This window comes from Eretmochelys imbricata, chromosome 2 (genome assembly GCF_965152235.1).
Source record: "Eretmochelys imbricata isolate rEreImb1 chromosome 2, rEreImb1.hap1, whole genome shotgun sequence".
Classification (NCBI taxonomy): domain Eukaryota; kingdom Metazoa; phylum Chordata; order Testudines; family Cheloniidae; genus Eretmochelys; species Eretmochelys imbricata.
Window position 1 is genome coordinate 181,191,097 of NC_135573.1, and position 26,411 is coordinate 181,217,507.

General features: G+C 43.5%; 1 protein-coding gene across 1 annotated transcript in view; it reads right to left on the reverse strand.

The window, feature by feature from the left end:
* The window catches only part of NPSR1 (neuropeptide S receptor 1), a 43,470-nt gene that overhangs the window by 12,318 nt on the left and 4,741 nt on the right, over positions 1-26,411 (reverse strand). The window contains exons 2-3 of the mRNA XM_077808723.1: positions 19,715-19,916; positions 210-286 (exon numbers count right to left, since the gene is read on the reverse strand). Coding sequence (XP_077664849.1) covers positions 210-286; positions 19,715-19,916 — 279 coding nt within the window. The remainder of the gene's footprint in view (positions 1-209; positions 287-19,714; positions 19,917-26,411) is intronic.

A 26,411-nucleotide genomic window follows, 5' to 3' on the forward strand; every position in this document is an offset into this window, starting at 1 on the left:
TAGTTCTGTATACAGAAGGGTGGTTACCCTTCCCTTTATATTTATGACACAACCATTAAAAGAAAATAATCCCTCCAATAATAATAATAATAAGTAGACATTGGGATCATACCAAGACTCTGAGTTCAGATGCTCCCAAGGGGATCAAAAGTTAAAAGATCCACATCAGAATTTTATGGCTTTGGCCCATCTCTAAAGTCTAGACTCACCAATACAGTTGGAAACAATCACAGCATGAGGTTTACTCTTCATCCATGTGGTTCGAATCACAATGAAGTAAATGACACTACAGTTGGGGGAGAGAAGAGGGAAATAAAATAGCCATTGAGACTATGAAGTGCAGTGAACTTAACTAAGGCCCTGGTCCTGCAATGACCTCTGCACCTACAGAGAGCTCTGGTTGTTTGGAGCTAATTGCAGTATCAGAATTTAATACTTATTATCAGGAGATCTCAAAGTGCTTTACAAGAGAGGTAAGTATCAGTATACCCATTTTATAGATGGGTGGGGGGAGAGAACCAAGGCACAGAGTTGAAGTGATTTGCCCAAGGTCATGGAGCACATCAGTGGTGAACTGAGGATAGATCCCACTTCTCCTGAGTTCCTGGCCAGCATCTTGTTGGTTGTCTCATGTTTAGGGAAGGACTCGGTACAAAAATGTCACTTTCATATGAATTCTCATAGACTTTAAGGCCAGAAGGGACCATCATGATCATGTAGTCTGACCTCCTGCACATTGCAGGCCACAAAACGTCACCTACATACTCCTGTAATAGACCCATAACCTCTGGCTGAGTTACTGAAATCCTCAAGTCCTGGTTTAAAGACTTCAATTTACACTAATTTAAACCTGCAAGTGACTACTCCTGAGGGAATTCTGCGCCCAAAATTAAAAATTCTGCACCAAAAAATTAAAAATTCTGCACATCTTAAAATTCTGCAAAATTCTGTAAATTTTATTTGTTAAATAAATGTGGCGGCTCCAGCATGGCATTAAGGAGCACAAACCATTGGCTCTACAGAGGTGGGAGATCACTTTGCAGCTCCCCCTTGGGACATGGTCTCAGTGGTGAGGTTGCACCCAACCCTGGCACAGCACAAGGACCATGCCTGCCCTAGAAACATTGCAGGGCCCTGCCCCTCCATGCCAGGTGCACCAAGTGTGGGCAGGCAGGCTCAGTCCAACAGGATCCAAGTGTGGAGGGGATCCAGGTGTAGGTTGAGAGGGTTCTGTGTGGGACAATGTAGGTGTGGATGGCTCGGGAGGGATCTGGGTGTGAGGGGCTCTGGATGCATGGGGGGTTCTGGGTGCAACAATAATGGGACTCTGTGGGGGGGTCCAGGTGAAGGTGGTTGGGGCTTCTCCTGCACCCCAAATACCTCATCCCTGGCCCCACACCAGAACCTGCACCGGAGCCCTCACCCCCTGAATCCCAAACCCCTGCTCCAGCCCGGAGTCCCCTCCTTTACCCTGAACCCCTCATTTCTGGCCCCACCCCAGAACCCACACTCCCAGCCCAGAGCCCACACCCCTCCCACCCTAATCCCCTGCCTCAGCCCGGAGCGCTCCCCCTCCCCCCCTGCCAATGTCCATCACTAAGTCTGGTAATTTTGTCAAGTGTCTGTCATGCAACATGATGGTGCTGACCCCTGCCTGTAACTCCACCTTCCTGGGATGAGTCCTGAGTTGGAAGGATATGAGAGAAAAAAGCAGGTATATGGTTGTTTCCATTCTAGGACCTGATCCTGCACCCATTAGACAACAATTATGCAGCTTCAGAAGCAGTTGCAGCTGCAGTCCCTAACACACACACATACTTCCTGTTTCCTCTTAGCTTTTCTAAACTCAAAGACTGCAACTCCCAGCATGGGATCTGGATCTAGCAACTCCACAGTGAACTAGGCTTAAACTTGGGACTGTTTTTAATAGCTTTATAGAGATCAAGAAGTGTTTCACTCCTTTCTATCTTACGGCTCCATTAATAATAAATAACCATTTCTTTTATAAGTTGTCTTAATTTCAATTCACTTTCAGGTAGAGCTCGGAGAACAATGCAAGAGGCTTTTCTGTAGATATTCTCATTTTGAGATTTGCAATGGCCATGCTTGTATCCCTTTTAGGTTCATTTCTGTAGAAATTAGTCATCTGGTTTCCATGGGATAGAGGGTGGTGGTAGCACATTAGTGTGGCATAAAAAATGATTTTTTTCATAAGAGCAGTGGTTTGTCCTGGTTATCTTGTCATGAGATTTAATAAAACATATAGGATCAAATTCTGCCTTCACTGGCAAACAGCTGTGCAGCAGGTGTAGTGGGAGTTAACTAGTCACATGTATGGCATAAAGAACCTCCTTCCATCCCATGGCAGAGCACCACATTGTACTGGTACTTTCTGTATAAGCATGGGCAAGGTGCAAGTCTGCTGCTGGTGAATCCTTGCCACTGAAGACATCCTACATAGTCTAGTTTGTCACCTAGTCTCACCCATTTTACAGAAAATGATGACCTTGTAGGTCATCAAGTACATCCCAGTGTATTACATGGCAGCAGCTTCTAGAGCATTCTTGTGTGCGCACGCATTCTGAAACATGCCGAACCAATTATTTTGGCTCTGCGTTTGGAGAAGGGTATTCTGAATTAGGTATTCAGTCTAAAAGTCAGAATACCTGGATCCCAGAATCTAAAGCACTCTTCTGTAATCTTGTTTAGGATATGTCCCTCTGCACTGTATTTAATTCAGGGGACACTATTTGGTCAAAGCTGATGTCCATTGTGGGAGAGAAGTCTGAAGACCTGTGTTTATATCTAGTGCAGACTGAAGATGTGGATATCATATTTTAATGCAGAAATGATAACCCTGAGTCTCTAAGATTTCAGCCCCAAATAAATTGCATGCTACTTTGTCTACAGACAAAGAATGAATGCAAGAAAGAATGCAAGAATGAATGAGCCCTGCCAGGATTTGAATATGTAGTTGCATCTAGGTATACAAGATCTGAGGCGTACAACATCCAGTTAGTACGCTGAATTTCAATTAGTGTAATTATTCTTATCATGGCTACTATTACTCAGTTGTGCTCCCTAATGCCCCCTGGATTCTCCCCTGTGTATCTCACTGATGTTGAAATAAATGAGAGAACATGGCAAAAAATCAGAGAAGGGTAAACAGCTGAAAGGTAGTGGCTTCAAACAGTGTCACTGAAGGCCTTGAGCTACTTGATGAATCATACATAATGTGCATATATTTCTTTTTATCTGTGATATTCAAAAATCAGGGACACAGTTCACTGCGGGTAGCTTGTTCAAATATAGTTATACCATCAGTGATTTTCTTTTTGACGCTTCTATTTATTGTTTCTTTTCTAGACTCATACAGCAGGCTGTATTTGGGGATATTGGCTCCCTTGATTGGTAACGCCTAGATGTGCTGTAATGCTGCTAAGTTTGGGTTCCCAGGAAAGGAGAGGCACATCATTCTGGCTGCTTCCTGATGGCCGTTTTGTGGAGCACAGTGGCACCATGATCTCAGTTAGGGCTTTAAGTGCTATTGTCATACAAATTATAAGTACAGTTAGCTGTTAAGTTCCATTGGTGTTTGTTCAGCTGCAAAGTCATGGAATTATAAACAATTGTAAAGTTTTGTACTTTTCAAAAAAGTTCCATGTGTTATCAGCTGAAGTATTGGTTTTTGTTTTTTTCAGTTTAAGTTAACTGAAGGCTTCTGCATGTGTTCAAAGCCATGGCAAAATGAGAATGTATTTAAGGCACAGTCCTTTTTCTTAAGAAGGAAAAGCAAACAGAAAAGACAGTCCCAAAGAATGGGAAACAGTTCCCATTTGTGAGAGATGGCAGACAAAGAAAATAAAATACAGATAGGGAATGTAGTACAAAAATACAGCCATCTTTATGCAAACCGTGCACAATTCCAAGCATCTCTCAACCTTGTTTACCATCTCTTTGTATCAGCGTTCATGGTCAAGATATAAGTAGACTTTGTAGATGGGCGCACAACCTTGTAGTCTCAACCAAACTCATTTAGCAACAGACAAGATTTGCTCTACAAGTCTCTTGATATAGATTTAATATATCTGACAAGCCCCTTTCATAACAACCAGGGTGGTGACAGGAACTATGGTGGAATCCTGGCCCCTTTGGAAAAAACTCCCATTGACTCATAGACTTCACTTGGACCAAGATTTTTCCCTGTCTCTGGGCCTGCACAGCACTTAGCACAGTGGAACCCTAATCCTGAATGGGGGTTTAGTGGTGGGGGTTATAAATCCCAAACTGACTGAGAAAGGGTTGACTAGCGCCTGAGAACTCTAACCCCCAGCTTGTTACACCTGGAGGGAGTGTCAGCCTCAGGAAGGAGTTAAAAGAAAGGAGTTCAATGCAGTTGGGTGAAAGGGACTTAGGAGAGAGGTGGTCTGGCGTGCTTGCTCCGTGGGAAGGATGTGATGGCAGGCAGCCAGAAGGAGAACCTAAGATGGACTACACGCTGAGGCCTGGGGTAGGCAGAAATTGCTTGGTTCCTAATTTTTGTCTCATTTTTGAGATTTGCTGAGGGACGCCCTGCAAGCTGCTGCTCTGGAAGGAGAGTCCCATCACTTTTCTTTGATTTATAAAATGTCTGCTGGTTATGTTATGGTGTTAATGATCCTGTGAATCTGACAGGAAAACATTAATGAAAATTAAATCTACTTAGCTTTAAAAAAAACTGTTGTATTTTGCATCTGATAAATATACTGTGGTAGCAGCTCATCCAGGCTCCATATTTAGAGGCTCACATTACCAGTATGTTGTTGATAAACAGACTTAAATTAATTTTCTGTAGAATTGCTTACAATAATCATCTAAGTCTGTCTGTTGTTCCTTTTTCTCTGCTTAGTGTAACACCATGCAGATGCATGGCTGTATTATGCCTTCTGGTTGTTGGCAATGACTCAGTGTTTGTAAATCAGTTGACTAATTTGTTCACACTTCACAGACAAATAATTGTAGGTATAATAGGTAAGTGAACTGTCAGGCTGACATTATAAATGTCAGAATCTAGCCTCGAGGTGTTTAGATGGACTCAGAAGCAGAAACTACTCAATCAAAATCAATAAGCTGGCTTTGATATTTGTATTCCTGTTCATTGATTTTGCACTAGCCCTTTGTCTCACCTAGCCTCTATTTCACTCCAGCGTCTTGTTTTTAAACTCCATTTTCTTTTAAAATATTGATTATTTACTTTTTCTTTGCTTATTTTTTCCCTTGCTGCAGTCTGATTGTTCCCACTGATACTCTGATTTCTCCCCCCCCCCCCTCCCCAATCTGGCAGATCTTGTTCTCCATATTTCAAAATACTTTGTTTTTTTGTGAATTCAGACTTGTACTAAATAAGTGACTAGGTGGTGTTAATAGTACTCTTATATTTAACAGATTAAAGTACAGGAAAGGACAATTTGTGAGTTAAACCACTAAACTGAACCTTTCACAGATTCTGAATTTCTGGAGGCACTAAGTTCTAAACATCTCAAATGTGAGCTATTAACTATAGTGAAGCTCTGACACAAGAGTATTACAAGAAAGAAACCTTATCTCTGGCCCCTTTCATATGACATGAATGAGTCAAGGATTCATATGATCAAAGTCTCTACATCCACTGACACCAGCGGCTACTGTTTCACATCATTAACGGGTGTGCGTATCAGGCAATTCCCAAGAGGTAATTGGCACCTTTGATTCCTATTGAAGTTGCAGTATTCAGCATTTCTCAGAATCTGGGCAAGTGACTTCAGTCACAGTTGATGGCACTTTGTAGCACTAGACCCAATACGAGCCTGGACATGTCACTACTGCAGTTGTCTGATACTCCCGGTCATCTTGGTTTCAGGTAGGTTGGAAATACCACCTCCAGAATAGTTGGGAATTTTGCCTGACTAATGACTGAAGGAACAGGGCCACCCACTGTGGAAAATAGTCTGTTTTGTCATGTTCTGGCATGTCTGATTCTTACCTGACAAAAAGCAATAACTTAGGAGGAGCTTTTGTAATGGAGTACCTATAACGCACACACAGTTCATGTGCTTCGGGAAGAGGCTCCGATTACTTCTTTTTATATTTGAACTGGTTCTGGCTCATGCTTAGGGGAGATGAGTAAAACATTCATGCATTTTGGTGTTTTGTTGTGAAACTCTGATTTTCATGGTGTCTTGTAAGCTCCAAATTCAGCCCACTTTGCTGAAAGATTCATTAAACCTTGTGAATGTTTTAAACAATCCTGGGCTGATTTATGGTTTTGTGTTGAGAAACCTTTTTTTTTTTTTTTTTTGCTTCATAACCATAATAAAATTGAAACTTCAGTGGCGTAGGTTAAATTTTTCCTTTGAGTGTTCAGGTTTGTTCAAACCCTAAACTCACCTTGTAACTCAAGGTATACTAGAGTTTAGATTATAGATCATATTAGATTATAACTGTATTAAGTGTTGCCTACTGGGTGGTGGTTCTTTAAATAAATTTATAGAAGGGGAGGAAAGTAAAATAATATATTAATTGGTTGCTGAGACTGAGGTTCTGAGGAGATGAGATGTTAATTTAGGAACAAATCTTTCTAGATTTAGGTCACTCGGGACCTTTGCAGTATTGCCATCCCCAACAATGCAAAAGTCATAAATCCAGGCCCCAAAAATGAGCTCTTTAGAAATATGCAGATATTACCTTTGTTTACAGTTTGGTATCTGAGCCTTTAGGGTACACTCAGGTTATATTTTGGGGGCTCTTCTCTGCAACCAGGAGGGCAAGAAATGTACTTTGTTTAAACAAAAGCTTAGGTTCCCTTCAAGGGCTGGGGCATTATCGAGAACACCAACTATTCTGATACTTGTGATAGAATTGCAAGAGTTGGTCATGTTGCCATTGCCTCAAATTTCAGTGCCATGAAGGTGTTCCCATTGGAAGTAGAAACTGATGATTTTTGCAGTTTCCTTGTAAACAAGATTGCATCAAAGAAAATACCAAAGTCCTGCTTCTCCAAATGCAGAAGGGACTAAGAACAAAAGGAGTGATTTCTTAGTTTACAGCCTGAAGCCTCGTTGGCCAACGGACCTATAAGCTTTCTCCAGGGCATACACTGTGCTCACAGGTACTGCTTGGCTTTCTTGCCTCTGCCTGCCTCTCTCTCTGTTTCTGTGTGTTCTCTCCTTTCCTCTTCCTACCCTTGTCACAATATCCAGTGGAACCCTTTGACCACATAGTGCTAGTTGCTGGGCAGATTCTGTTAGGCCTTGTTTTAGATGTGATCCTTTCCCTTTCTTTACGTATCTTAAATGAGGATCTTGTATCTTGTTCGTGCATCAGTTTGAACGAGATTCTAATTCAACCCATAATAAGGTTTCACCCAGCTCAGTACAATAGTGGGTGCTATAAATCAGCTGCAGTATGAGAGAAACCTGAAAGATACGTACGGTAACTGGACTAGAACAAGAAAAAATTGTTCAGTCAAACTCGCATATTTATAGTGAGTTACATTGTGTCTGAAGACGTAAAAGCGTATCCCTTGGTTACACTTTGGATGTACCCTCCCAGACAATGTACTAGCATTCTACTCACTACGTTTCTGTAGAGTGAACAGTCTTTATAGAGATTCAGACAGAGTTCACTTAGAATGAATTGCACCTGATGGTGCCTTCAAAAATGTTTCAAATGTATCTGCAATGTTGTTGAATCAGAGTTGGTTTGAAAAGTAGATGAAGCAGGTGTACAAAAGTCTATTACAAAAATGTCCTCTCTCTATTTTCACGTTTTGTTGTAAAAATTCTTTTCCTAAGTAAAATGCAGTAAGTTGTCTGACTTCCTGTCTAGACCTATTCCTTTCTTCTGTGACACTGTGCTTGTGTGTTTGGTGGGGTGTATTTTAGTTTCAAGTAAAATTGTAAGACCATTTTTTACCTTAATAGTTTCTCTGAGCTGTCCTGAAGGAGATGGGGGTGGGGAATTTTAAATGGCATCTTGATTTAAAGACAGTTTTTCTGTGACAAAAGAAAAGCCCTGTTCAGTTTACTAAATTATGCCTCTCATTTTTATAATTACTTTCATGTGGTAAAGTACTATAGGAATATTACAGATGAGATACAAATTCCTCTCTCCCTCCTCCTTTTGAGATGGTGCCTTCTTTGTGATCAAATATAACATGCATCTAAAAGCATTAGCCTAATGCTTTTAAGTACATACGTGCATGAGAAATATAAGCTTTATGCATAGTTATAGTTATTTCAGAAATTCTTTGTGTGAATCTCCAGCTGACTTGGCTTCATAAACCCATCAACATGGCTCTCATAGGCACTTAGAACCTTTAACTAGGCCCTGATCTGCATCTGCATTGGTCCCGATCATCAGTTAGTACATCCAGATGCTTAGCACAGGCCTGGACGAGGGGAACAAAGGTGGCCCTAAGTAATTTTGAGTTCCCTGGATACAAGCGTCATTGGGGGCCACGGCAAGGCCTGGTGTCAGAGCAACCTTCACACTGCTCTACTCTATGATCTGCATCACACAACCTCCATGAGCCATAAGAATCAACGAATGCGGAGGCTGGAGCACGTTGAACTCTGGCCATACCTCCTCCCTGCCCCAGACTTCCCCCTTCATTCCACTCCTCATAAATGATAGGCCCTGTATGTTATGGGCTGGCATAAGCTTGCTCTGGCAACTCCACATGGGTGTGTTTTGAGGCCACATTTAAGTCCCCTCTATGCCCCCCAATAAAGCATTAAAGGGGCCTTAGTGGAACTGAGGGCCAGCTTCATCAAATTCAATGAGAATTTTGCCATTGTTTTTTTTGGGAGGAGTGGGGTGTGTGCATGAAATAGGATCATGCCTATAATACTGTGCAGCATTGGTAGTTCCTATTGTATATTGTGTGTGACAGCCTAGAACATAGCAGTTGCCACCACAACTTGTGTTTTTAGCTGATTCTTGAACACCACATTGACCCTAGCTGACTTCAGGATCTTCAGATCAGAAAGGGCATAAATCTTGGAAGATCCACATTAGGAAACCAGAAATGTGGGACGGGTCCAACCTCCAGGGCTGCTCAGACCACACAGAAACATGTTTGAACGAGCAAGATAACGTGTTGCAGTTCAAACGTTTTCCTTGTTGAGACATCACTGTGGCATGGAAGGTTGTGGAGTGGAAGGAGCCTTCATAATAGGGAGGCAATAATTTACCACATCCAATTTTTTGTTGGCCACCTTCACCCAGAGAAACACTTTTCCTCTCCTCCTCTTCCAACTAGATATGTAAATTGCTAATAATAGCAGAAAGGGTTATTTCCCAATGGCCACTAGCTATTTTGGGTATCAAAGTTTATACATTGCAGTTAGTGTAGATGGATTAGCTTTTTAAACTCCTGGGCTTCCGAGAAATAATACAATAGCTAAGGGTAGCTTGATACCAAAGTGATGAGCACCACACACAAAGAGCTTTTGCGGTTGGCAGTTGCAAAATACACTGTTCTCTGAAGTACTGAATTGAAACATTTTAAAAAACAACAAACTTACGGTGCATGGCATTTGGTGACCTTTATTTTGCTACTGATCTTATAATTTTATCCTGATGCTAATCCTCTGTAAAAGTGTTTATATTCATCTCTCTCTATCTTACAGGAAAATGTCATCAACATCAAGATATGGCAATAAAAGTATTTAAAAAAAAACTTTTTTGATTGCAAGGCAACCAACTAAATAAGTAAATAGAGAGCCCCATTTGCAGCACCTAGGACCTGATGTGAATTGGCCTTCCTTCTGCCATGAGTTTTACTTATGGTATTGCAGGGGTAAGTAGTAATGAAGAATATGGGTGTATGTGGAATTATGGAATGTTTGTGTGCGAGGAAGATTGACCTAGCCTAGAAGTTGGGAGAAGGTTCAAGTCCCTTCTCCGAGCCTCAGTTCACCTTCTGTAAAACAGGGGAAATAGCACTTTTCTACCTTGCAGTGCTTTTGTGAGAATAGAGGAAGATTTGGAGGTGCCTGGGCACTATGGTGAATGGGACCACACAAGTATCTAAGGTTGTATTCACGTATCCCATTTTCTTCTGTTCAGTGATTTCATATCAAAATACTGCATTAGCATCTTCCATACAAACTGTATCCACCAAAATTATAAGCTAAATAATGCAGTTACAAAGTTAAAATATAATTATATTAGCAAAGATAGTGATAAAATAAGAGGGATGGACAGGGGAGAAATGTATTTTCAGCTGATGGATCTAAAAATAGTGAAAGCAGTAGAGGAGCAATAACGTGTGTGCATATGTCCTTTTCTGAGATGTTGCACTGCTGGAATCTCCTGGAAGATTTCTGTATTAGGTTCTACATTGCCCTGGTGGTATCCTTCTCCAAAAAGCAGTAGGAAGTTGAAGTTTTTGGAGCTCTTATTTGATGCTTTCCATGTTGCAAACTCTGGCCTGAGCCAAAACCTTTAAGAATTTTTATTGAATGTGGTAGGCACATGCCAGTTCTCTGCAGGCTTCCAAAATATTATGTTTGGAATTAACTATCTGCAAGAGACCATGATATTCACCTACAGAACTGAAGGGTAATGTCTCTCAAGAAGTGTAACCACTTGAAATCAGTCACTGTGAGCTAATATGGATCCCTCCCTTACCCACACATGTTTGTCTATGTTTGGAGAAGAACTAGTCACTTAGCTCCACTGCTTAATTCTTTAGCTGGGTCTTCAACAAAAACAATAGACCATAATCAACTCAATGCCATTACAAATACCATCTGTAAATTTGTTTCAATTTATGTAGTTGGTCCAGTTTATACCAATGTCCATTTCAGCACTAGGCCCTTTCCTTTCAAAATCTAAGGGACAAATGTTATGCAGCACCTTTTTAAAATGGAAGACCATGTTGATTCTGGTCATTTCCTTTTCACTCATTGTCCTTTTCTTCCTTTGCTGCCTTTTCCTTTAATGCACTTTAGTGTCTCTTGAAGATGTGATTATTTCCCCCCCGCAACCCCAAGCTGGATTTTCACATGAATAAGAGTAAAACCACATGAGTCAGAATGATCTCTACCCTGACATCTGGTGCTGAGCTGTGGAAAAGGACTTCAGGGGCTGATCTCGTTTGCATGGGCACACCCACCCTGCCTAGCACGATGGACTGCTTGCCCAAATGGTCACTTTGGCTGCTGTGGGATCCCCAGTCTCTCTGTTCTTGGGGCAGGAGTAATAAAGGGTGGTTATCCTGGTTTTATTAATCAAGGACAGTAGAACTATACTTGGCATTTTATGACAGAGGGACTTGCCCTCAACTAAGTAGCACTCGTTAGGCAAGGGACATGGGTTCCAAAACCCAGGGAATTGAGAGAGGCTGGGTACAGGTATGTGTACTTGGTAGTGTAGGCCCCTTCTGAGGGGCCCTAAACGCTACTTTGACCCCTCCTCTCTCCACAGTGTAATAGAGCAATTTTGTTATATGCTGCAGAGCTGAAATCACTGACACCAAGGTCTAAGCATTAGACCTAGTTTGGGCTAGTGGTGCACCAGCACTGAGGCTTCCTCCCTCCTACCAGCTAAAAATCTGAGAGTTGAAATCACTAAAGAGCTGAAGTTGCTGAGAGCTGTGTTAAGTGGCGGGGGGGGGGGACTGAAGACAAGTTGGTGAGTGGACAGCAGAATGGCGAGAGCGGAGAGGAGCGGACAGCTAGTGGAGAGGAGCAGAGTGGAGTGGATAGCAGGACAGCTAGCGGAGAAACGTGGCTGGTGGTGAAGACTGCAGCAGAACCCCATGGAGAGGCGTGGCACTTGGCCATTGACCCAAACAGCGGAGCATATAAGATGCCCCCCATACCTCCCTCCACTTCCACCCAGGCTGGGAGGTAAACTCTGAAGATGAACTTCTGAACTCTGGGGGGCTGCACTGACCAAGGACAGAAACGGGGGGGGAGGGGGTATTTTGCTCATGGTTGGTGTTATGAATCCTGTTTATTGTGTTTCCCCAACATAATGCCGCATTGTTTCCCTCCTTTATTAAAAGGCTTTTGCTACACTCAGACTCTGTGCTTGTGAGAGGGGAAGCATCGCCTCTTAGAGGCACCGGGGGGTGGTATGTAATTGTCCCAGGTCACTGGCTGGGGGCTCGAGCAGGCTTTGCATTGTGTTATTGAAAAGGAACCCCTAGATACTGAACCTGGCCTTTGTTGCTGCCAACTCCGACGGGCAGAAGGGTTACCCACAATTCATATTTCCACTTTTCTGGTCTTGTCTCCCTGCCCCGTGGCTTCCCAGCCTAGGAGCTGGACTTGCTGACCACTTCTGGGGTGCAGTGCAGAGCCAGGACAGGTAGGGAGTAGTCTGCCTTCGACCCGCAGCACTGCTGACTGGACTTTTAACGGCCCGGTCGGCAGTGCTGACCAGAGCTGCCAGGGTCCCTTTTCAACTGGGTTTCCCGGTCAAAAACCAGACACCTGGTCACCCTAGAATATACTAAGGATAATGTTTTGCCACAAATTATTCAACAAAAGGAAAGATATTATTTGTGAAATATACCTGTAAGCACATTCCCACCTGTGACTGGAGTATAAGGTTTTGAAATGCAGACAAAGGGAATATGCCTAACTTCTCATTCATGAACCATGCTCTCCCCCCATATACAATTGCATTTTTAATATGATGTACACCAAGGATATTAACCCTAATTCAATAAGGTCTATCTTAATTCAACAAAGTTAATTTTAATTCCATACAATTTGTTCAGGATACTGTCAGTCTGTTACACGTTTCATTTGTTAATGAATTGCATGATGTGGAGGAGTGAAACCCATGTAATGCTTTTCTCACTTATATTTTAAGTTAGAAAACTAACAATGTTTAGATTCAAGTATGCTTGTTTAATGCATAATTCCACAGATGAAGGATAAAAAAAAAAAGAAAAAAAGCTATGATCTAGTTTCTTCCAGCACTGAGCCATAATTCAGCAAACATATCCAGTTCAGGAAAGCACCTAAGTACTTGCTTAACTTTGAAATAGGTGCTTAAATCCGATGGACTTTAATAGGGTTTAAGCACCTGCTTAAAGCTAAACAGGGAACAGGGATGGAAATGGATTTAAGCACATGCTGAAGTACCTTGCTGAATGGAAGCCTTATTTAAAAACATGTCTCAGTGTATTATATTTTGAAATATAGGTGTATTTAAAGTCTCCTTGCTTTCTGATTCTGACTAGCTAGATACATCTAAGTCTGACCTCTAGACACAGCATAAATTTTACAGTCAATGGATGATATCAGCCACTCCCTATGACATTCTATGTAATGAGAAGCATGCCAGCATGACTAGGAAAGGGATGTTTATATCTATGACAGAGGATGTAGGGGTTTTCCCATGGAAAACGTCGAAATTTCAGACACAATTTCCTGAATTTTAGCAGTTAAGACATTCCTGAACTCACAATTATTCCCTAGTTCTCTGTTTCTCTAGAACTTTGTCCTAGAATTGCACTTTAAAACATTACCCACAAAAGACACTATGCTTTAAATTGCTGTATATGTATCTTGTTTATCCTTTTTTGTTCTCTATCTTCATTCAAGTTTCATTCTTATTTAAAACTAGACTACCTTTAAAACACTAAAATGTTCAAGAAGAAACAGTCCTTCCTGGGATGAAAGAATGATCCAGCAGGTGACTTCCATCTGAGGCTTTGAAAAAAAAAAAAAGGAACAAATGATGACTGACTTTGTTACAGCTGTTCAATCTAGCCCAGAGGATGGATGGCTTAACAAAGTTAACGTGGCCATGAGCAGAATTCAAAAGTTATTGCTTTTCTCTAGAGAATGACTCTAGGCCAAGTTGTATCATCAAAAGCTTTGGTTGACAGACGCTCAGCTGAAATTGATGGTTTGAGCCACCTAAGATCTTACAGGTTTTTTTGTTCTGCTGGAGATGTCAATGGTTCTGCAGCTTCCAGCAGCAAATCTCTATGACTAAACAATAAAACTACAAAATGCTAATTGCCCTAGAAGCTACAAACACAACACATCAAGCGACATGGTCACATGTTCCCATCACTTTACATCAGCACCAACAGCATTTGGCTTACCTATGCCATACTGTTGCAGTCTGGATGAGATGATCACAACATTACCTGCTGCCACTTACGGTGTAATGAAACAAAAAGCTGATAAAGGCCCACATGCTTCTTGCATCATCTGTGGGATAGATCAGACGGGTACTACTGTATCTTAATGAGAATTGGTTGAGGAATACTCACGCAATGCTCTTCTGTCATGTCATATATAGGATGCCTCACCAATTTATGTGGAGAAAAAAGTTGCCACAGCTGTGCTTTTCTATTAACTTAATGAGGGACAGAGACAAGTAAGAAACCATCTTGGAATATTTCTACTAGAAGGCAATAAAAGAAAAAAAGTAAAACAACAAAGACTGGCTCCACTAGCCAGGAGAACTTCCTGCTATGTATCCTGGGACCGACATGGCTACAGCTACACTCCATACTGCTTCCTGTACCATTTTCAAAGCTGTTAAGAAATGTGGTTCAATGTCTAGAGCAGCAGCAGTGGTCTAGATTGTGTCTTTAACACCACAGTCTGCTGGATAATTACACATAGGACAAACACACTCTTTCATAGGGTGGAGCTGCTTGTTTCACTCACAGGTAGGGGTCTGTGTCTGAGGTTAAAGAGCTTCTGTAACTCTGGAAATTCCATCTGTCTATTCACTGTATGTATTTCCAAAATAATAGTTAATAGAAGTTAACCATGTGTTTGTGGTATTGAGGGAGCCTATTTAATGTTTCTCTTTCCCTGTTCTTTAGTGGTTTCCCCAGGCTTTAGGTAGATCAGAATCACGCCATTAACAGTGTCTTATGGGACAGGACTACCTGAGCTGTGCCTTTTAGCTGTGAACCTAAACTGGTCTTAGCCTCTGAGGCTAAGGAATCATAGACCTCTCCTGGGAACAGACAAGGAATATCCCCCAAAGCAGACTAAAACCAGAAGTATACTTAAATAAAGGAAAATGTATTAGAAAATTGACTCAAGTTCAAAGATGTAGGGAACAAAACATGCTTAGGTCTAAGGCTGCATCCAGCCTTGCCTAAGTAGGCCAGAAGCTCTGAATTTACAGTAAAGAAGTAAAGTATGACTTCTGATTCATAAAACACTCAGCCTGTGTCTGTTCTTCTTTGTCAGGGTCTTCTCTCTCTGACTGTTAAATCTGCCCACTGCTGCTGGTAGCCACCTAACCAACCTCTTGTATCCATTCTGATTGGCCCCATACTCTCCTTTGGGTGACTTACTGTACATTCTTCCTACTTCCCCACCTGAGGATATGTTCACACCGCAATAAAAAACCTACAGCACCAAGTCTCAAAGCCCTGGTCAGTTGACTTAGGCTTGTGGGACTAAAAATAGAAGGGTAGACATTCTGGCTCAGGCTGGATCATGGGTTCTGAGACCCACCCTCCTTTTGGGGTCTCAGACTGTGGGTTCTGTGACAGGTTCTCCCCTGGGGTGCCACCTGAAACAGGGGTTACCACTGAGCCCTTTGACCCACCAGCCTGGGCTCCCTCTCTCACTGGGCTTCTGTGAGATGCTGCAAGCCTACGCCTGGTCCTACACTTCCATCAGCAGTAACACAGCATTAACCCAGCTACAGTTACATACAGGCTCTCTGACCAGTCACTGCATGAAGCAACAGTCAAAAGGCTACAGCCAAGGTAACTCTAAGCTCCCCAGCTGCGCACCCCCTCTGGAACATAACCCCAAAATTATACCGTCTTGCAGTGCACAGGGATTTGTACAGTGTAAGCTCATAGAGTTTGCCCCGCCTCAGTTTGGAGAGGAATATACAACAGCCTTTGCCCCTTGATCTATGGTTTCCTATGCATTTCATTCAAACTCACTGGTTTAGATAAAGCAAAAACAAGTTTATTAACTACAAAAGAGAGATTTTAAGTGATAGCAAACAGATTACCTAGTAAATTAACAAATGGCAAACTAAGCCTAAAATATTAAAAAGATAGGATATGAATGAGCAAATTCTCACCCTGGCTGATGCAAGCAGGCTGCAGTTTCTTAAGGCACAAGCTACACTTGCTTTACAGCCTGGAATCTCCCAGTTTTCATACACTAGCTAGAAATCCCTTTAGCCTGGGTCCAGCACTTCCCCCAGTTCAGACTTTGTTCCTCAGGTGTTTCCAGGAATCTCTTTGTGTGGGGAGTGAAGAACAACAGATGATGTCACTCCCTGCCTTATATAGCTTTAGCATATGGCCGTAACCCTTTGTCCGAAACTCAGTTTGTGTGGAAAAAACTGACATCCCAATATGGAGGCCAGAGTTATGTGGCCTGGTTACATGTCCTTGCATACCTTGCAGAGTCATAGCAGCCATTACTTACAGGCTCTCTGGAGTATTCTCAGGAAGGTTAAGTTCTTCCAGGGTCCACTGTATTTTCTGATGGGCCACTAGCACTGTCTGGCTTCTTCATTTTTGTACCAGAAAGGCTAGTTGTGGGTGTCACCCAGAGTAAGCATGATTGAAATACAGATACATAGTCAGTATTCCTAACTTTAGATACAAAAATGATACATGCATACAAATAGGATAATCATATTCAGCAAATCATAATTTTTCCAGTGACACCTCACATGACCTGACATGTAGAAACGGCATCATAATTATGCCATAATCATATCATAATAATAATATCACTGTGAAGAATATATAGTGCAGTGTCACAGCGGGGTCTCAGATCCTGGGCTCCAGCCTGAGCCCAAATGTCTATACTACAATTTTATAGCCCCGAAGCATGAGCTAATAATAGCCATATTGCGCATCTCTTACTGCAGTGTAGATGTACCCTTAATCCATTGCCGTGCTTAAAGAGATTCTGAGCTATTAGATTTAATCACTTCAAGTTACGTTTGGGGCACTCCAGTTGATTGTTCAGATTGCTTCAATACACAATGTTAATGGGTCGCTATTCAGGCCAGTTAGCTTGCTGCCCTGCCTTTCCAACCAGATCAAATAGCTAATATAGCAGTATAGTTAATTACAGAAATATTGCCCTACAAAATTGCTTTTCTATTTCTATTTCTCTAACAAATAGGGCACCTCTTAGTCACTATCCAATGTCCCAGATGATACAAATAAAGTATCATCTTCATTGAACTGCATCCAGGCCATAAATGGCTGAAATATCCTGTTCAGATAATCATAGAAGTTTCCTCTGGCCTTAATCTGTCACACACACACACACCCCATCTGACCTGCTGGATAACACAGGCCTTGTACCCAGTGATTACTGCAAGTGAAATGGAAAGGAACAACTTTGTATCTGATTCTCTTCTCATTTACATGGATGTAAAGCAGGAGTAACTCAACTGAAATAAAAGGAGTTACACTGTAGTAAAACCAATGTGAGATAAGAATCAATCCTAATTTAAAGCAAGACATAATCAAAAATGAAACACTTGACCCAGGAATGGTCCTGTAAAGCAAATACATGTGGGGCCAGATCCTATTCCCATTGAATGGGAGAGCAGATCCTGAGCATGCACCTTTGTCCTGAAACCATTTGCTTTCAAAGAACAAACACAGGAATTTGCCATGTCAATAAATATCCATCCCCATAAACTGCACAGTGAAACTTAATCACTGATGGACCCATTCACATCTCAAAATGCTCTCTTGTTGACATCGCTGTGCATGGCTTACTAAATTCAGCTCTTTCTGTAGACTTCCATCAAGCCTCTGATTCAGTGCACTGAGAATGTTTGTGGGTCTGCAGAGACAACTCTGCATTCTTAGAAATAGTGTCATTGATAGAGCTCTATATTGGAACAGAAGGCTGTGTTTGAGGCAGTGACAGATACACCACATGGTTTCCTGTCTCCATGGAAGTTCAGCAAGACTGCGTTTTGTCACAGTTGTTCAATATCTGCACTGACTGGTTGATTCATAAGTTTGAGGAGGCAGCTGCTGTCATTGAGCTGAATACCATTCTGCTTTCAGATTCTGACTGTGTTGATATTGTCTTGTTGGCTTGTCTGGTAAATCATTGCAGCTGATGGTGGATTTGGTTGAGCAAGAAGCAGCGTGCTTTGTCTGGTTATTAATCAGAATAAAATAGTTCCTGGCCATTACCATCAAGAAGCCTCCAGCTCCAATATTAACTGTATAAATGGGACATTGAGCTTGCGGCAATGATCAAATAGTTGGGCAGAATCATAGACAGTTCTGGAGGATGCTTGCAAAATGTAGTTGCTAATATAAGAGAAGATGCTGCCATATTTCAGGACCTTTTATGGCCTCTGTGGGGACATTGTGACATCAAGCTTGCAACAAAGCTGCAGATCTATAGAACCACAGTTATATAAACTCTGTATCAATGCTGCCTCAATCAGCACTGGCTTAGTTTCGGTAGCTGCCTTAGTACAGACATTGGAATGAAAGACCAATGAATTGCAAAGCATGTGCATCAAGAAATGCTGCACAGCTGGTGATCACATGGGCTCCAAAAAACCTTCAGTGGCATGATAAGATTGCCAGTGTTACGAACTGAATAACTAGCCAAACCTCCATAAGGAGTTAGCCAGAGATCGATCTGGTTGATCCTTGATCTGCAAGGAGGCACGTCCCTTTGGGATTTGCCAGGATGATCCATTAGGTAATGAATGGTCACACGAGAGCTATTGAAATTTGTGTAGTGTGCATGCTGTCTCTCCCTTGCAATGCATACTGGGAGTGATACAGCCACTACTTTAATCTAATCTCAGTCCAGAAAGTATGTAGTTTACAACAGAATATTTACACTTATTTTTGCCATGCAGAAATGAACCAGTAGTCTGACTACTCCAGTATTCTGTCCTTGACAATGATCAATGGCAGATGCTTCACAGGAAGGCATTAGAACCCTCAAATCCTGCCTATCCAGTCCCTTAAGTGCAGTTTTGGCTATCAGGAGATCCAGGTCCTGCTGCAGACTTTCTGTGCGACACTGGGCAAGTCACATAACTTTTTTGTGGCTCAATTTTTCCCGGCTTGCAAAATGAGAATAATAATTACCTACTTCACTGGAACCTTAGAAAAATTTTAATTCATTCATGTTTTTAAAGCACTTTGAGATCCACAGGTGGAAGGTTATCCACAAGTATAGTATAAAATTGTATTTTTTATTATTATGCACCCAATTGTACAATACTATCATGGGGGGGGGGGAGGGAAGAAAACTTCCTTACCTCTACTGGTAATTAATTTTTGAATACACTAATATGGAATTGAAAGTGTCCTCACTCCCTAAGTTTCAGGGTAACTAGAGTAAATGTTGTTTCTGTTCTTTTATTAAAAATATTCTTCAATAAATATCAAGGGTGACAGCATATTATAAAGAGTCCTTTAAAAAGTCTGCAGTTATGGATAGTCCTCCACTTGTGGATTCTATTCTTGTCCAGATAAATGTTTCCAACTATTACTCTTGGCAAATTCTATGCAATATTAACTGCAGGGACTCATACAGTAGGAGAGACCCTTTAATAAACTTGACAAGTATGGAGTTCTACTCTGGATCAGTTATATCAAATCCATTTATTTAAAACAAATGCCAAATTAATTAGTTTTGAAAACTGCCTGCACACCTGCCAGCTAGATGTTTTCAGCAGGTATCCATTATGTATAGTATCCCTACCGGATTCTTACCTGATGATAATCAAAGGAATGAAATATACCAGGAAAGCAACCACAGTCATGTAGGGTATCCAGTAGTAGTCATCAGGCCAGATGGCCCAGCACTGCACTTCCACATTGGATAGCTGCCGTTTCCCAAATATAATCAGAGTCGGAATCGAAAACAGGAAAGAGAGGCTCCATGCCACCATGCTGAGAATTTTTGCCTGCCTTTCTGTTCAACAAATCCAAACAGATTTTTGTTAGCATAGGTCCTGGCCCTTCTGTGATGTTTCTTTGGACATATGCATCAGTCTAAAGAAAAGATGAGTAGGGGGGAATTCTAATTTCCAGGCTGATGCTGAAAGTGGAAGGAGCTTGTCAGCTAATTTTATGACTGAAATTTTTGATTTCTTTGTCACTTTTGTGACAGAAGTCAGTTGATGAAGAAGTCAAGTGCTATGTCAAAGACCCAGGTCAGTGGCAACAAGTCAGAAATATAAGCTTTGAGAAATACCACCTAGACAAAGAAGTTTCTTCGATGGTATGGACTTGTGCAGAAGTGCTCACTTGCCTGGGCAAAGCAAGGTTGAGGTCAAAACCATGGCATGTCAGAAACAAAAGAAGCCTTCGCCCCGCAGGTGGCAGAGGAAGGATGTTGTTACGACTTTAACCAGCACTGCAAGATGCAGATACTGAAGTTAATTTTGAGAGACTGGGCCAGCTAGTCAATGGAGCTACACTGACTTATAGCAGCCAAGGATCTCACTTACTCAGAATGCTGGAGGATTGCAGGAAGAAAGTTCTATAGGAAAATCATATCTCATACTGCCTAGGCACTCACATATTTTGACAAGTGTTGTTCTAAATCCCCAGATGACTGATTGTATGCAGAAGTAGAAAATCCCATTACATTGTGCCCAGCAGGAGGCTATTTTTAAAATCTATACTCCTTGAAGCTTAATCGTTTCAAAAGAGCACTATAAAAGTAAATAGAAGCATTTAAAAAATTTTTGGAGGCCGCCAACATCAGCTATAATGTTTACCCTTACTTTTAAATGTTACACATGATCAGCATAATCGAAGCTTGGTTATCTAAAGTGCTTTGAGGCAGATTTTCCACAAGCTCTGTTCTCCCTTCCAGAAAGTGACACATTTTAAGTAAAAGTGCTTCTAACTCACGACTGAGTAAGGACCTCCTCAGGATTTGGCACAGAGTTTGGGCTCAGATCCAAAAGAGACAGAGACTTCCTGAGTGAACGCCCTCTGATTTCAAGGAGGTCACTCATGAATCCAGCCATCACTAGCTGATCCACGCTTATCTGTTTCTCGCATACAAACATAATCCCCTGCCTCCCTTTAGCAGATTTGTTCTAAAATAAGGCACAGAGAATAAAAGCTTGAAAATTGAGTGGGTTTGTGTAGCGGTAAGCAGCCAAACATCATCTCTCTCCTGCACTTCACTACAAAGGTGAGATCTACCAGTATTGATTAGAGCCTAGTGTAGGACAGGTTGAGTATTTAAAAATAGCCTGGACGTTACTCAAAAATCACTCTGCTTTTACTACAGAATAAATCAGCCTCAAACAACCAGAGCAGGAGCTGTTCAGCCAGCTTCAATAGCGGACTAATTTAGAGGGAAAAGTCTTAGACATGCCAGAGGCAGCAAATTATATTCTCCACAAGTCTCTGAAACTCATTATTTAAAAACCAGAAACACGGAACTTAAATATGTATTTGAAGAAAACGGAGGCAAAAAACCTGTTGAAAATGGGTCTAGGCTAGTAAGAGCTCATTCTGTTTACATGAACATAGAGAAAGCAGGGAACTATATTTGTCCTGATTTTCCACTGCTTTGCTCCTTGTGTTGTACAAAGGAGGTGTACAGTGCCATCAAATGCACTCTGCATTCACTTTGCACATACATAAATGATTATGAAAGGTGCAAGGCAGTGGAGAATCATCTGAGCTCCTGCATTTTAAAGGGTTTTCCTTTTATTGCCCCCTGTGTGTTTATTTAGGTACCTTTTAAAAATGCCAAACATCCAGTTTGGTAGAACATTTTCCACTAAAATGAAAACAAGCTGTAGGTGCTCCCCACACTGAAAGAAACCCCCAACCTTTATTTTGGTGCCTAGTTCCAGCACCCACGTTTTAAAATATTGTCCTTCGGCTGACCAGTGATCCAGCAAGTCTGTGTCTAGTCAAGTATTTTAACATCACAGGTCTTTCAGAAGCAGCACCATCTACAACCTGGATCTGCAGAAACATCTATGTAAAGTGTCTTAGACAAAGAAGAAACACCATTGTAACTGTTAATGTTTCACTTCCTTATATTCTCAGAAGACCTGCGCTCATACATTCATACAGGGTCTTTTGCAATGCCCTTATTTCCCAAAATAACAAGCATCTCTCCATTAACATCTGAAGCATATAACTTCCTTTCAGTAGGAGTACAGTTTGCTGCCCTCCTGCTCTAAATTCAGAAGTACTGATATGTGGTTCAAGCTGTTCCTGAACAATGTTCTCCTGGGTCTAGAAAATAGAACAAGAATCCATCTTGCCTTGCCATGGGGAGTACTTCTGTATTTCCTTTTAATGATGTAACTTACACTGCCAACCTGTTTAGGAAATGTAATTAGTACAAACTGCTTTCTTGGTCATTTCTAGCAGCTTTCCCATCACAAGCACTGACTTCCAGATTTCCCCGGGGGTGCTCCACCCCCCAGGTCCCACCCTCACTCTGCACGGAGGCTCCTACTGTAACTCACACATTGTTGTAAGTGCCTCTTCCTGATGGACCCAGCTTTTCTGTCACTTGGACACGTATACTTAAAGCTGTGTGCAGCCACCTAGCACGTGGCTTGCTGTCTGCTGTGGATTGATGAGACTCCAACCCCTAGATTCCTTGTGACCTCTTCAGTGCCAGATGCATACATCTCCCATCTGTTGTCAGTTCTTTAGTGTGGGCCTCTGTGCAGGCGTATTTCTGTGTACTACAAAGCACAGGTGCAACAAAAGGTGCGGTCAAGTGTCACAGGGTCAACTGCACAGAACTGTTGGCTCATCACTTGTGATTGGGAGCCACAGATGGCAAATCACAGCACTGTTGGCAGAACTGGAGTTTCTGATTTGAGCTTTTACTGAATGTATGTATGTATTTATTGTTTTGGTAATGACTGGATTCCTAATCTTTGCGTGAACCCCTGGAAAGGGGACTTGTTCACTTAAGACATTCATCTCAAGACCTACAGGTCTCCAGATTACTCTTTTTCCTGGTAACGACTCCTGTGTTTGACAGAAGTGTGTTTTTGGCAGCACTTGAGAGGATCCTTCAGGGAAATTATAATATATACCCCGTGCAGTTGGTCCTTAATTAATACTGGATGACTTACTTTTGCACACTATGAGCCTCAAAGGCTAATGTTGAGGCTCATGGTGTGCACTTGGCAAGTCAAATGAGATTCTGATTGAGAAGGCGCAATGAGAGTTGCTGCTAATACCTCTTCAACGCCAAGAGTCATAGTTAGTGTATTTCAGAAAGTTTTAGTGGCTTTCAGTAGCAACAGCTTGGGATGCAAACCAACATAATTGTTTGGGGGACAAGGAGTTATTCATGCATTCATTCTTTCCCAATCAGATGTTCAGGAGAGAGATGCTGGCAGGCTAAACACCAGCTGTTGCCCAGGCTACGGGCATTGGCTAAAAACTGACAAACTCCTAGCTGGCGATCAGACCAGTTCGTCTGTCTGTTAGTTTTGCTCAAAACAGGTATTAGTCTTGTAAGAATGTATTTAGGGTTTAGACTCTAAGGAATGCTTGTAAATTGCTGCTTGTGTTAATCTCATTTGTAACATCAGTGTTCCCTGCTATAATAAAATATGTAAGTTTTGCTTTCTAACTTTGAAATTGTTTGCTCTGAACTTGTGAACCCTGATCCCCCTCCCACCCTCTGAACCGCTCGGTCCCAGCCCAGAGCACCCTCCTGCACCCCTAACCCCTCATCCCCAACCCCACTGCAGATCCTGCACCCTCAACCGGAGCCCTCACCCCCCCCACACACACACCCCAACCTCCTGCCTCAGTCTGGAGCCCTCTCCCGCACCTTGAATTATTTCTGGCCCCATCCCAGAGCCCACCCCCCCAGCCGGAGCCCTCACACCCTCCCGCACCCCAACTCCCAATTTTGTGAGCATTCATGGCGTGCCATACAATTTCCATACCCAGATGTGGCCATCAGGCCAAAAGATTTGCCCACCCTGGTATATACGGTGACCATATTTCCCTATGCTGAGTATGGGACACCTGGGAAAATTACTCATATTCAAGCAAGTTCAACAGAAATCCATCAGAAGTATGCAGTACAAATGTTCAAATTAACATCAATTTGACTGAGCCCCAGTTAAAAAGAAATACTGCATCACTGGATTCTTTTTATTTTCCTTCTTATCTTTAAGGCTTTAGGGTTCACGGGGGAGAGGTGACACACACATTCTCGTACACCTCTCTGACACGGCGAGGGGGGTGACCGACTGACCCGACCAGAGCTGCTTCCAGCCACAAGGGGGGAGTGATGACCTGGCCTGTCTCTTTGCAGAGCTCATCTTCTTTCCCCCACCCTCCGCTCCCCTGTGGCTGGAAGCAGCTTGACCCTTCCTGCTCCCAGCGTGTTGAAAGGCAGCTAACCCTTCCAGGCTGCTGCTGACCACCAACATAACCCAGTCGCCTCCTGTCCCCCCGGCTACAGTGCAGGCAGGAAGGGGTTAAGGCCGCATTGTGCACCAGGACCCCTGACTGCAGGGGCTTCAGCCAACCAGGCCAGAGAGGTGGCTCAGCAGGGGAGGGTGCCTAGGCGATGGCACAGCCCCCCCAGTTCCTGGGGTGAAGAGGGTGCCAAGCCCTTGCCCATGGGGCTGCTGTGGAGCTTGTAGGTTCCAAGGCGTGAACAGGCTGGAAATCTCCCACCACTCCAGAGCTTAGCTGAGCTGCAGAGAAGCTTCCCTGTGCCAGCACTGTGCAGCGCCCCAGGCTGGAGGGTCTTGGGCTTTCCTGGGGTGCTGGCCCAGCCAGAGGCAGTGGGGGAAGGAAGGAGCCTGCCGGCCAGGGGCTGGTTCTCCGCACAGTGCTGGGAGTGGGATACGCCTCTCTGGGAGGGCACATGGAGGAGCAACAGGGTTGGGGTGGGGGTGGGGAAAGGAGCTAAGCAGGGAGAGGACAGCAAGGGGGGAGCACATAAAGGGTCAATGGGAAGGCAGCAGAGGTGACATGTAACCAGCTGCCGTCTGGCACCTGCCTGCACTAGCCAAACAATGCAGCTCGCAGCCAGTACCAGCCAGCAATGGGACTGGGGGGGGCGGGGGGCAGGGTCCCTGTTGACTGAGAGCTTGCATGCAGGGAGGGCTGCAGGGGGAGTGGCCGGCCCTGCACACAGCATCTTCACCCTGTGTTGGGTTTACAATGGCTCCCTGGAGCCGGGCCCATGCTCAGAAGGGGCCCTGGCCTGCTCCGCTTGCACTGTACCCCGAGACCCCGCTGGCTCCCCCCACCCAACACTTGCTCCTCTTGGCCTGCCCGCCAGCTGGCTGAGGGCTCCTCTCTGCCCCCTGGCGGGACCCCAGTCTCTGCTTCCCACCACCTAAGGGGCCCCGCCTGGCTCCCCGGAGCTGAGCCACCTCAGACTGGTGCAGAAGCCTGACCAGTCTCAGCCAGGGTGTGTTGGTGGGGGAGGAGGGGGAGACAGTGCAGAGGGCTTGGCTGGGCCCCTCCAGGCAAGTGTGTCTTGAGGGAGCCCGGCCGGGGCAGGTCCTGGCCTGGCGGATTGCGCCACTGCCAAGTGGCCGGAGCGATTCCCAGCCCTGGCTGAGCTGCTGGCTCAGCCCGCAGACACAGTCGCCTCCCAGCAGTGCCGGTGAGTGTGGCCGGGAGGCAGGGCTTGGGGCAGTGGGTCTGTGGGGAATATGGGGGGGTGCTGGGCTGTGAAGGGATGGAGAGGATCTGTGTGTGTTGGGGCACTAGGGAGTGGGGGTCCTGTGGGGGGGGGGGTGTTGGGCAGTTGTGGTGGGGCTGTGGGCAGGGGTGGTGTTGTGCAGGGCGCTGGGGGTGGGGAGGTGGTGCGGGGCATAAGGGGCCTGGGGGGGCTCTGGCTTGCTTTAACCTGTAAATAATTCTTAGTTAATACACATCTAGCTAGTTTATAACAGGAATGGCTACAGGTGTTGTCTTTGGTGTACGATTTGGGGTAAGAGACTGGTCTCTTGGGAATGGAAGCAACCTAAACATACTTTTTCTATGGTGTAAGGCTATCAATGAACATTTGTAAAGCATGTTGAGATCCTTGGGTGTAAGGTACTATAAATATACAAAGGATTATCATAGCTATGCCCTTCCTGATTTCAGAGTGACAGTGCTTTGTTGTTTGTGTGGTTTTGGGCTGGAGCTCTGGCTCTGAACCCACCCTCTGCCCTAAGCTTCCGAGTTCAAGTCTGAATGTCTACACATCTATTTTTAGCACCCTAGCGTTAGCCAGTAGACCCGGGCTCTGAGACTTGCTGCAGCAGGCTGCTGCTTGTTGTGTTGATGTACCATAAGTGACTTGCCACAGCTCACAGGGAATTGAATCCAGAGCTCCCAAATCCCAGGACAAATTTGCTCTATTTTTTCAAGCTGTCCTACTTTTCTTCCCTGATATTATTTTTGCTCTTGGTACATTGATGCTCAGGGGGGGCATGGA